The sequence below is a fragment of the Convolutriloba macropyga genome, chromosome 12, assembly GCF_964194025.1.
Source record: "Convolutriloba macropyga chromosome 12, txConMacr16.3, whole genome shotgun sequence".
Taxonomy (NCBI): Eukaryota; Metazoa; Xenacoelomorpha; order Acoela; family Convolutidae; genus Convolutriloba; species Convolutriloba macropyga.
In genome coordinates, this window is record NC_134479.1 from 29,337,929 (window position 1) to 29,351,300 (window position 13,372).

Consider the following 13,372-nt stretch of genomic DNA (forward strand, 5'->3'; position numbering starts at 1 on the left):
CAAATAAATAACAATTAAAATTACAAGGAAGTTTTTTCCTGTACTTTTTCTGAAAAACTCGCTTTCGAAATAGGACACTTTCACATTTATTACTTTATTTAGTCCTCACAACAACGGATTGTCAGGTTTCGGGATGTTTTTCTTTTCGGGAAGCTCTCAGGGCCAGTTGTTTGTGGCATCAAGCTGTAGAAAAACGAATATAGAAAAAAATGATGAAACTTAAGTTTTACTGCATTTTCTTCTAAGTAAGGAGAAAACACAGGAAGTTTAAATGGTTTCAATTAATTACTCCCTTTTGTTTGAAAACTTATTTTTTTTGACAGAAGGAGCTATTTAACCTAAATATAAATCTGAATAATTTAAACTTTGAAAGAAAATTGTTTCACAAAACGCAAAAAAAATTTGAAGAACTTATGCAATACCTCTTTTCTACCTTTTGCCAAATTGGGTCAAAAAACCTTAATTTTAGAACAATTTATCATTGATATGCAAAATAATGGACGACAAAGGTAGCTATTTCTGTGCTAGTATTATTTTTTCGTCGGTTTCTCAAAGCGCAAGCTATTAAAGGAAAACATTTTTTGGTTTAATTAAATTGCGGCTCCAACTTTTGCAAATACTTTCTAGTCAAGGTAAAGTGTTCAAACTATCTGCAAACTATCTGTGTTCAAACTATCTGTTTTTCTATCTGCAAATATGTGGTTTCATTCTAGTGAGTGGCTGCAAATAAATAATAAATAAAATTACAAGAGAATATTTTCTTGTTCTTTTTTCTAAAAAACTTGCTTCTGCAATATGACAGTTTCACATTTATTACTCTATTTAGTATCACAACAACGGATTGTCAGAATTTTTTTCCTTTTGGTTTCAAGGAAAAGTTCCACTTGTCCAAACATTTAAAATTTCAGTGTACTATTTCAAAAGTTTTTTCAGTTAACAAAAAAATAGTGGTTTTTACTTTTATAATGTTTTCTGAAAACAAAGTCCGTATCGTTCACCTGAGAAAATAAACTTTTTATGGCGACAATAAAGTGATTCGAAATCAGCAATTTGTTTATAATTGAGGAAATAACTAATTCTTCTCAAGTCTTATACAATTTTTTGTAATGTATGGCAAGGTCTTGAAGGATAGATCTCGTACCATATGCAAACAACAGTTGAGTTATTGAATTTTTGAAGCCAATTTCACTGCGAAACGACCCCAGCTTCTTTTAGAACAACTTGTTCAATATAATTGTGTTGCAATGGTCACACTGTCTATTTAGGATGTGATCCAAGAAACTTCCAAAACTGGCTACTTCCCTCCCGACATGACCCCTTTGATGCTGGCCGCCCACCACAACAACTACCAGATGATCAGCCTCCTCTTCAAACATGGCGCCACTCAAATTCAAAGGTCACCCTTTTGACCCAACTGAAAAGCGTTGTTTCCTGCAAATACGCTTGAGTGCTTTATTGCAAATAGAACTTTGTTTAATTATCTAAATATTATGTTGATAGTGGTAGAAAGTTGGGAAGATCATTTACCGATCGGGAAAATTAATAATTGGGAAAATAATGCATCATCGATTGTCGTAGTAAAACTTGTTTAAACTTCAAAATTGGCAATCAAGGCTTCTTTTAAAAGATTGCTTTGAAATTTTTGAAAATGTATATAAACAAAAAATTTGGTTTCGTAAGTTTTAAATGAAATTTTCACATTAAAAAAACAGCTACAGCGGTTTTCTAATACTGGACAACAAAAATGGACAGTGCTGTTAAGACACATCAAAAACAATGAAAAACACTGCATTTTAACTTGAAAAATTCCAAACTGGGATTTGTTTTAATGTAAAAAAATGCATTCGCCCAAAAGTATTAGAACTAGAGTGTACAAGTACCGAAATAAAACCCACTCTCAAAGAACATAGCGGTGCAAGTTATAGACGAATTAAATGATTGATTATAGGTTAGAATATTCCCTGTTTACAGTGTAATAATATAAAAAATGGAAAGGGCTATGAATGTGGGTGCGCTTCTCAGAAACTCGGTATCCGTAAGCGTGTAAGTTATGGGAACTAAATAATTGTTTCAGACCGGAACAACATGACCACAACGACCCCCTGAGTGCGCACGCGACCCTGAACGTGTTCAAGGCCATCAGTGCCCCCATGTACCTGTTGAGTGTGTGCCCCTCCAACCCCATCCATGCCAGTCTCTCCCTCAGCCAGGAACTGGACAAATGGTCCATGTGGGAATACGAGTTCTTTGAGGTGAGGAGGTCCCTAGTCTTCGGGTCTGAAAATAAACCCCATCGGAAAAAAAACGACCTAATTTTTGATAGGAAATAAAATTCCGACTTAATTAAAACCCCATTTTAAATTTGAATTTCGTCGTCATAATTTGTTTGGTTGTGATAATTTCATATCAAGTCCCATGGGGCGCAAAATGCGCAGCTCTTAAACAGTCAACTTGGGGGTTTATTTCCGTAAGGGGATTTTTTCGTGAGAGTATTGTTCCGATTGTTCCGCGATTTATATCCTTTCTAAAATTCGGTGTTATTTTTTCCTTGGGTTATTTCCGAAACCCCTAGTCTGCGCCCTGACTTGTGAAAATAGTCAAAACTTCAAGTAGAGCAATTTTCGGGGTGACTTCAGCAGCGTCATGTAAACCTTGATTGAGGCGCGCACTTTCAAGTTTTAAAATCTTTAATAGTAGGACAGTACTAAGATTTTGAGCTGGACAGTATGAATATGCAATCAAAAATAATTTCAACCCACATTACGAACCGATTCAAGGTACGACAGAAATTGGATTTTTCTTAACAAAATGGCGTGTCCGGACAAAACGGTCCCAAACTGCAAAATCTTCTCAGACAAAATGGCTATTAATTAAATCTTAAACAAGTTTATTCCAATATCCTTCGGATTTTCCTTTCATATCTAATACGAGAAACATTCTCATTTCCCTTATATGGTAATAATACTCAATGGCGGCAAAGATAAAAGAGTCAGCGAAATCTGTTCTGGAAAACGCTCTGGCCAATGTATTAATATTATCAAACATTATTTGCCTACTAATTGGACCAGATTTTCTCGCATCCCGGACCTAATGCCAAATAAATTCCAGTACTGTGCAAGTCTTATTCAGTACTGATTCAGAACTATTATCATGTTACTTTTTTAAACTTTTTTGCGCTGGTCAATCTTGTGCACCACTTGGCAAAGAATTGCAAGTCTAAATCCAATTCTATAAAACCCTTTTTCTTTCAATTTGCACATAACAACAGACGGTGTTTGATGGAATTTTTCACAAACTTATCATCCTATATGTAACTTAAAAGAAATCAGTTTGTTATGTTCCAAACATTTTCCAGTTTTATGCCTACATAGTAATGCGGGAGAGAGTTTGTATTTGTGTTTCAGGACTACCATTTGATGTCCTGCAACATGGAGCAGTTTGCAGTGGAACTGTTGAAGTTGACTCACCCTGAGGAGTTGCACACACTGTTGGTAGAGGGACCCTCTGGGAAGTACCTCGAGACACTCCAGTACTCTGTCGACCTCGAGCGCAAAAATGTTAGTCAACCCCTAACTCAACTCCCATCGTTATACTGAAGGTGTATCAAAATATCGCACCACGTGTAAAGTACCGCAAACAAAGCCCAGAACAGTTATCAAACTACTGGGGCATTGGTGTAAAGGTTAATACGTCAGACCACGTATATGCAGATAGTTGATTTCAGTCCCCTTAGACCTAGATTTTTGTGCGCATAGTTGCTACCGGTACAGTTGGGTTTGTTACCAAAATTTCGTGTCACTGAAAGGTATCGTTTTTCTAATTTTTCATTATTCCTATGATTGAAGTCTTTTAATGAAAAAATTTAGTGAGACACTTAGTTTCAAGGTAACTTTATAGCTAACGAAATTTAATCTGCTTCGGGGCATCACTTGATGCGGCTTTCAAATCTTTTGATGAAATTCCGGGTCGAGACGGGATGGTTATATTCCAGTGTCAAGAAATTTTCCAAATATTAATTTAAAAATGCACAGAAGATTTAAGAATTTTAGCTGAATAAACCTTACATCATAGTGAATGGAAATCCGCTCAAACTGATTCTCTCAAATTCGGTCGCGCTTTGATGTTATTGGTTCTTTCTATAACACGGTATTTATTTAATTCCAAGAAACAGTACACAAGAAACAGTTGTGTGCATAGAGAAAAAACCTCTTCTGAGAAAGTCAAAGTTCTAGATAAAAAAGTTTTTTTTCTTCAGCTAAGTTAAGTGTGTTCACTGGTTTTTATCATCATTAGATTAACATAGTAAATGAGCAAATAATGCTTTTTCCTTTTCTATGGTTAGTTTTTCTCATTTACTTTAATTTTTTAAACAGCTCCCCGTTTTTAAACAGCTCCCCTTAACGGCTAAAGTTCTGAACCGCAATTAACAGATTGAAATTGTGCCTATCCGCTAGGTTATAATTAAAATTTTGCAATACTTTGGAAAAAAGACCATTTAGGGAGATAAAAATTGAATTGTAAACCTATAAAAGATTGTAAGTCGAAGTTTGAAATGAATGAACTTGCGTTTTTGCGGAAAAAATTGTAACATGTTGTTTCGCTTTACAAGAAGTTGTAAGAATCTTTTAAGTTAACAATCCTGTCTGACACCGGGCTGTCAAATTAAATTGACGAGTTTGCGCTCGTGCCATGATCTCATTTATTGAAAATAATTTAATATTGTTTCGACTATATTTAATATTGGTGGACTATATGCTCAACTAAATTTATTGTTCAGCCACTTTTTGTCGATCTATAGACTTGTTTTTGAAACTTGTGTGTAGTAGCACTAGAACACCCGTCATATGTAGAGTATAAGACTAAAACAATTTCCTGCAGAAAGATTTTTTGGTTTATTTTTTTTGTCAATAGTCAATTTTACATCATAGGTTTGTCCCTGTTTTGTGAACCTTCTATAGACATTTCTTTGTCATTGTTTGTTGATTGTATTATTCAGTTTGATAGTTTATAATTCCTTTTTTATTAATATCGAACTGACTTAAATCATGAGCCCATTGCTTGGAATTTTTTCTGTTTTTATATTGATCTGATTTTGCCTTCCCCTTTTACTTTTATAAATGAGTGGAGTATTATTGGTCTCATCTTGAATTTTTAGAATAAAGCAGATTTGGAATTGAACATCAAATAATTTTAAACTTGCAATGGTAGAATCAGATCACCGGATGAATATTTTCTAGGCGTGCGAAATAAAGTGAAACAAAAGATAAAAAAATCGAATATAACAAGTTTACCCTCCTTAGAAATATGAAGATCTAATTTTTCCAAGGAGAGAAAGAGAGGTAGCAGGCCAAGGAAATATGAAATCGAAAAATGACTATATCCATAACTAAATTCTTCTATCATAAACAATGTTCATTCTATTTGGAATTGAACATGAAAAACACGGTTCGTGAGCTAATTTTTTCTAATGAGTTGCCATCAGGTTCTACTGAAGGCGACGTCTGTTTTTTGGCTATTATACGCTGTTGCATATATAATTGCATATATAACGCTGTTGCATATATAACAGCAACTCAGTTTTTTACTGTGTATTTTTATTAACATTTTAATTATCTGTAAGATATTGCTTTTGTTTGTTAGGTTTTGAAGTTAGAGTTGAAATTTGTTGAAAACTTTTGTCATTGTTATTGTTTTGCCCTTTGATTTCTTTGTATAAAGTCACATTATACAAATGTGATAATGAACAAAATTTGAATCTAACTTTTGTTTTAAGTTGTTGCTAATCATGGAATGGTAGATAGATAGTTGACTCTAATGGCTTTTGCAAAAATTTTAACTAAATTCTTAAACTAAGTTAATTTAAGTTTTAAATTAACCTCAAAAAAACTTTAAAACTTTTTGGCATAAGCATAAAAGAAGTTTTAAAAATTTTCCTGTGGTTTTTTGAACTCGTTTGATGTTTGAATTGAATATTTGTTTGATTGAAGTTTTTTGGGATATGTTTTGTTTCAACTCTCTCGTTTCGATCACTTGTCATTTATTGGGGTTAGTGTTGTCATTTTTTTGCGCAGTTAACTTGAGAGTTATTATTCGCAGGTCTGTAAAATTTTATTAAAAAAATGAAGTGTCAAACGTTTTTAACAAATCATTTCTGTGTTTTTCATTCAGTTTTTATGCCCTTAATTTTTAAAACAAATTGGTTTCTTTGAAACGTTCCGTTTTTCTCTGTCTTTTGCTTATGAGGGTTTACATAAGATCAACTATTTGATAAACTCGATAACTTCCAGTGGAATATTTGACTTTTTTCACTCATGACTTACCTCATGAGCCCGTAGCTTGGATACTTCTGTTTTATTGTGATCTAATTTTGCCTTCTCAAATCAATTTTATAATTGAGTTGAGTTGCAGTGGCCTTTTTATTGACTTCCGCACATACTAACAAATCTAAGTCGAGAAATTAGTTGGTTATGAGAATTAAATTAAGCCACGAAAAGACTTTTTCAGGTTTCCAAATAAAGTAATTACTTATAAATTAAGTTAACTATTGCGATTTAGTATGAAACCGTGATAGAGCTTGATCCCTGGTTCTCACAATTATTTACCTGAAACAATTGGGTTTTTTTACCTGACAAACATGCTTAAGAGTTTTTATTCCAATTTTGTTCTTCCGATTGGTGTGCTATTTATTCTAGTGAAATTGATAAGTTTGATTTCACTGATGATGTCCCCTTTCTTATTCCTTTTCTTTCCTTTTTGAATATCTACCGAAAATTAAAAACTAACCTTTTTGAAGGTAGTGTACCTATACTTCAACTGATAGAGAATTTAGGAGATTTAGGCTAAGACTGCGGATGAGCGACGTTGGAATAATAGGTGCTATTGCACATTAGCGAGCCTCTTTGTTTTTTTTTGCAGCATCATCATACAGAACACATCTTTGGGAGTCTTACAAGATAACGACTTTATTACCAACTTAAATTAAATCATTAACTGTCGAAATTTAGCTTTCATTAGTTGCCACTGTCATTATAATCTGCCACCGCAACGTTAGTTGGCAAAAAACTACGCATTGATAAATGATTCCACAAAAAAGATTTGACCGCCGTTTGAAAACTGTTGACAAAAACATTATAATATATTTATCAGATTACTTCAAACATGTCTTTTCGAGTGCCCTCTGATTAATTAATAAAAATTTTCTTGAGGAATCTCAATTGTTTTCAATTGACAAAATTTCCTTACAATCGGCGCGTCCAAGCATGTCGGTTACGGCATTTCTCACATCAATCAAACAATGTACAATCTGACTGGAAATTCGTCATTGTCATTTCATCAGAAACGAGCGGCGTGTTTTATCATAGGAAAGCATGCTGCCTTAAAATCAATAAAATATTCCAATTTTTTCTTAATGTACTGAAGTGTGCTACACTCAGTAACACTATTTGATAATCTTCGTGCTATTTTGAGAATTTACGTTATAGTGCGTGAAGCACAAACTTGATTTGGACAAAGTCCATTTTAACGTGTGAACAAATTACTAAGTAGTTTTGAATAAGCTACTATTTTAAGATCACTAACTAAAACTGAGAATACTATGACGTGATATTATCACGCCACACAGATAACACCAAGTTAACCTTGGTAACTCTGTCGACATTGTTATCTCTATCCAATAGGATACTAGAGAACCACGTGTCCGCAAGTATAAAAGGAGCTTGCACGCTCAACCACCAACACTTTTTGGTCCCTGATAACTTCTGATTTAAAATCATACTCCCGTATTGCTCCCTTGCTCAATCTCAGCTTACTTGAGATATTTTTCTAACTTAGAATATTTTGTGACTTGTTCTTAACTAAGAACTCTCTAAGTCATAAAATATTAACTTAGCACAAATTTGGAAATCAGGTAAGTTCAGCTTAACTTCTCTAAGTTATAATTTAACATCTCTCAAACTCTATCTAAGTTACAAGTTAACTTAGAATAGTTCAATCTGTGCTATTTCAATCTTATAACTTTAATTATTCTATCCCTTAATGCTCGGTTCATATTTGATGCTGTTTAACATAACTTATTAATTCATATTTGCATTTAACTTTCTTTAATACTTAACTATATACCAAGAGTAGAACTAGGGGTTGAACTCTCAAGTTATACATGTGGTCCCGCGATTAACCCCGTCGTTTAAGTATCTAATGTACGGACCAGCAGTATAAATGGTGGTCCCAGAGAGGCTACTTCAATTTAACTTGTTCATTTAATATAGAGATGCAACTTTAATTTAACTTGTTCATTTAATATAGAAAAGGCATTCTCAATTTAACTTGTTCATTTAAACTATCAGAGAAGCCTGCCTAAATTTAACTTATTCACTTATTGTAGAAAAGCCATTAAATTAACTTGTGTAAGTTAACTAGTCAAAGGGCTTCTCACTAAAATCCTTTTTTGATTTTGATTTAAACTATTCCTCTGTTCTTAATAATTCTAATACAATAACTTCAGTCCTTTAAACAATGGCCAGTCCTGGTGGTAGTACTCCTCCACCTGCCGTTACTCCCCCACCTGAAACTCCCATAACACATCCAAATCTTTCACTTGTATCTTTTTCAGGCAATGATCCTAATCAGGATGCCACTTCTTTTTGGAACTCTGTAGAAAACAAAATACTCTTTTCACTAGGAACTAGGCCTACAGCACCCGCTGCACAAACTAGCTATGATAAAAGGCAACAATCCTTATTTGGCTCACTTTTAACTGATACAGCACTAGAATGGTTTGAAAGTGAAGTCACAGATGCTACAGATTGGAATACTTTAAAAGATGAATTTATAAAAAGATTCACAGACGGTAGAGACCAGTTTAGATTTAGACTTGAGGTTGAGAACACATTTAGGCAAGAAGGAGAATTAATAAAGAACTATCTACATAGAATAAAGAGTGGAGTTGATAAAGGTTGGCCAGAAAGGATACCAACAAGTATTGAAGGTGATGACAATATAAGAAAAGAGAAAGAAATCCAACAAAGACAACGAAGTCAGAAATACATAGATTTTGCTATAAGAGGACTAAGACCACAAGGTTTGAAACGCAAAGCGCACGAGAAACTTATTGAGAATCCTTCAATAACTTGGACACAGTTTGTCGATCACTTAGTCGTAAAAGACTTAACATTTTCTGTAACAACAGAATCTAGTGGAGCTACAGGCATAGATAAACTTAAAACACTCGAGAGCAAAATTAACGATTTAACCAGTCTTTTCAAAAGCAACGAAGTGAATGCTATAGATACTTCTAGGCCTAGAGACCCAAACATAAAAGGCAGACCTAACAGTACTAGATTCTGTGATTATTGCAGAAGCAATGGTCATTCCATCTCTAGATGCACAAAGAAACAGATAGATGATAGTGTTAACAAATTGAGAAAGGAACTAGTTGAACCAAGAAGGCCAAATATAACATTCTCTAATGATTATAGAAAGAATAACCGAGGCAATACAAGATTCAATGGTCCTAGAAACCAAGGCTATCAACCAAGAGGTGGCTACTCAAACTATAATCCTAGGTTCAACAAGCCTAACTATCAACCACAAAATACATCTTTCAACAGTTATGGCAATAGATTCACTCAACCATACGAACAAACCTTCCCTCAGCAAAACACCTATAGAAATAATGAACCAAATCTTGAACAACAATCACCATCACCACAACAACAACAACAGCCACAACAAAGTGCTAGCTTCTATACACCAAGTAGAAATAACAATCTACAACAAAGACAATCAAAACCCAACAATATTCAGCAACAACCAAATCAAATAAGTTTCGTTGAAGGCGACGATGACTACGTAAATGCTATAACAGACTTCTTTCCTTTAAACTTTTGAAGTCTCCGAACGCTACTAAAGAAAGTAGTACTAAGTCAAGAATTTATCTCAACTTATATCACTTTGCCACCGGAGACATTAAAAATAATAGTGGTTTAGAAGTGGAATTCATGATTGACCCAGGATCAACCTGCACTATTATCAATCATCCTACATACCTTGCACTAGTAAACCTTGGACAAAATTTTCACTTACAAAATACAAATTGTGATTCAAAGACATATACCGGTTCATCAATCAGAATGCTTGGCTACACAACTATTCAATCTAGCTTCGAAACTGACGGTAACTATACAGTCCCCCATAAAGTATTCGTTACTAAAGAACAGAGACAGAACATAATAGGTATCGATTTTTGTCATTTGTTTTTAAAAGCACTTCACTTCGATATCCCCGCAGTAGAATTAAAAACTGAGAGAAACCTAATTTGCTACGGCTCACTTAACAATGAGAAAGATTACCCATACATAACTGAGATGACTGCTTTAAACATAGCTCAACCAATCTTTCTACAACAGAAAAGTACACAATTACACAAGCAAAAGCACCCCAGTCAAGCCTTATTTCCACCAGGAACATATTTCATGCCCCATATTAACGTTGCAAAAAACTGACCTAGTCTTTGTGAACACACTTTGTCCACAACCTGAAGAATTTCTACCCATATTTATGGAGAATCAAAAGAATCACCCAATACAGATAAATAGAGGAATAATAGGTTATGCTATGTGTGATATAACCGACAAACCTATACAAAGATACAATATCAAAAACTGTGCCGAATTTACAAGTACAATACTAAACGAAAGTGAGGACTATAACAGTTGCTTCATACTGAACACAGTAGTAAACAATTTACAAGAAGGACAGCAAATCCAAACTAATTCTTGCATTAGATATACAGATTTTCGTACCCAATCTATATTTGACTCTAATATGCCTATAGCGCACACGATATCCTCAGATGCAGAAATGAGAAAAGGTTTTGCTAACACAATCTCCAAAAGAATACCCTTATTAAAGGACTACTGTAAAAGTAGAAACTGTGATATAGGTGACATAATAACTTTCAGAGCAGATAATAACTTAGTATATAATCTCATCACTAAGGCTAATCATTATGAAAAGCCAACAATTGATACAATCAAAACAACACTACTTGCCATGAGAGATCATGCACTAGGACTAAATTTACGCTGTATAGCGATGCCAAAAATAGCTTGTGGTTTAGACGGAATGGATTGGAGAGAGATATCTTCTCTAATTGAACAAACATTTAAGAATTCAGGAATAACTATCTATGTGTATACAAGCAAAGATGATATTGATAAACTACAAAAAGTAGAAACCAATACACTAGAACAGGAAGAGGTGCTCGAGATTATTGAAAGTGAGTTAATAGAAAAATGCAAAGAAGATGAGAGAGAACTAGCCACAGACTTCTCTACCGAAGCAAAAGAGTTATGTAGGCCTAAAGTCAACGAACAGTTTCCTAAGTTTAGAGATAAACTACAAAGCAACCGAATCATAAGTAAAGCAGTTAGTGATTTTGTGATTAAGCAAAATAGAAATACAGTTCAAGACATAGAGTATCTAGAAAGGTTCTTAGATAACTTTGATTTCACGCAAAGTGATTTGACTGATGATGAATTGTTTGAGTTGATAGAAATAATACTTCAGGATAATGATATCTATTCACATCATAAGTATGATATTGGCAGAACTAAACATAAGTTCCATTTACCCTTGAAGAAAGACGCAACCTTTAAAAAGCAACGACCAAGCAAAATACCCATTCATCTCAGAGATAAATTAGAAAGACTAATGGACGAATTAATTCAAGCAGGGATAATCAGAGAACTCAATGAGAACGATGATATGAATAGTTGGCTTGTCAATCCCGTCATCATATTACCTAAGAAGGATTATGTAAAACTAGTCATTGATGCTAGATACCTAAACTCTATAACTGATACAAGTAATTCTAGTTGGCCACTCGAACCACTAAATGTTCTAATGACAAGAATAACTGGAACTATATTTACAAGTAGTGATTTGTCATCGGCTTATAATCAATTACCACTAACTGAAGATACACAGAAGGTTACAAGTTTTATTGTAGGAGGCAGACAGTACACCTATCAAGTAGGATTTTATGGTCTTAAACCATTACCCAGTTTCTTTAGCAAACTAATGCGTTATGCATTTGGACCCCTTATAAAACGTAAACAAGCCATAACATATATAGACGATACTTTATTACAAGCTAAAGATAAACAAGAAATGTTCACAATAGTAAAAGAGTATCACTCTTTGCTTCGAAAAGCAAACCTTAAAGCAGCCCCCGATAAAACAATGTTTTTCTTACGAAAAGTGAGATTTCTAGGACATGTTATATCTAAGAACGGACTATCGCCTATTGCTTCGCGCATAGATGATATTAGAAACCTAAAAACGCCAGAATCGAAAACAGAAGTTTTAAGAGTGTTAGGAATGATGGGTTTCTATCACACCTATATTTTGAACTTTCACATAGATGCAAAACCTCTATATGACTTAACTAAAGATACGACACTATTCAAGTGGCTACCAGAACACGAAAAGGTATTCACAGACCTTAAACAAAGATTCTGTCACGATATTTCTAACGCATTTGCTTCTAATGACTATCCCTTTCATATACATGCTGATTCATCTAATTTAGGAACAGGTTGTGTTCTTATACAAGATTTTCATGATAGAAAACGTATGATTTCAGCAAACTCGAGAGTATTTGATAAAGCTGAACAAAAGATGTCCCCTCAACATAGAGAACTATGCGGAATAATATCTGCATTACAAACATATGAATTTTATGTGATTGGATCCCCTTTTCCAATTTACCTATATTGTGATCACAGACCAATTCTATTTCTTTGGTCACGACGAGGACAAATGTCACATCGTTTCTTTAAGTATCAAGTTGTAATAACTAAGTTCCAAAACTTGCAAATTATATACACTGAAGGCAAAAACTTAGCGTTCCCTGACATTCTTAGCCGAAACGTTTCTTTAGCAGATGCTAAACTTTATCAACTAGAACACAAAGTGATACCTAAAGATATAAAGTTTCATATTAACGGAAAAGAAGTTAACTACTCTGTATTGCATCAAGACGATAAGGACGCATCAGCTAACGACTGTTATCCAATTATTGCTCAAGTCAAAGGCGAAAGAAAGAAACTTATTAATATAAATGATGAAGGTGACTTTAGCGTAGATGATGCACCAGACTACATAAATGAACACTGTAATGCTATACACAGTTTCTCTGATTGTTTTCGCTACGGCACACAAATAAATCAAATAAAGAAATTAACTTCAGAACTAACTAGCGAGTATGATAATCACTACTATTCCGAGATAGAAGAAATAGCTGAAATAAGTAATGACCGAGAAGGTTATGATGACCAAGATTGGTTAGACTTAGTAGAGGGTAATATTGAAA

At 34.0% G+C, this 13,372-nt stretch overlaps 1 protein-coding gene across 1 annotated transcript in view; it reads left to right on the forward strand.

Moving 5' to 3' along the window:
* LOC142351013 (short transient receptor potential channel 4-like) overlaps positions 1-13,372 on the forward strand; it is a 76,006-nt gene that overhangs the window by 8,378 nt on the left and 54,256 nt on the right. The window contains exons 3-5 of the mRNA XM_075403059.1: positions 1,266-1,396; positions 2,075-2,252; positions 3,405-3,557. Coding sequence (XP_075259174.1) covers positions 1,266-1,396; positions 2,075-2,252; positions 3,405-3,557 — 462 coding nt within the window. The remainder of the gene's footprint in view (positions 1-1,265; positions 1,397-2,074; positions 2,253-3,404; positions 3,558-13,372) is intronic.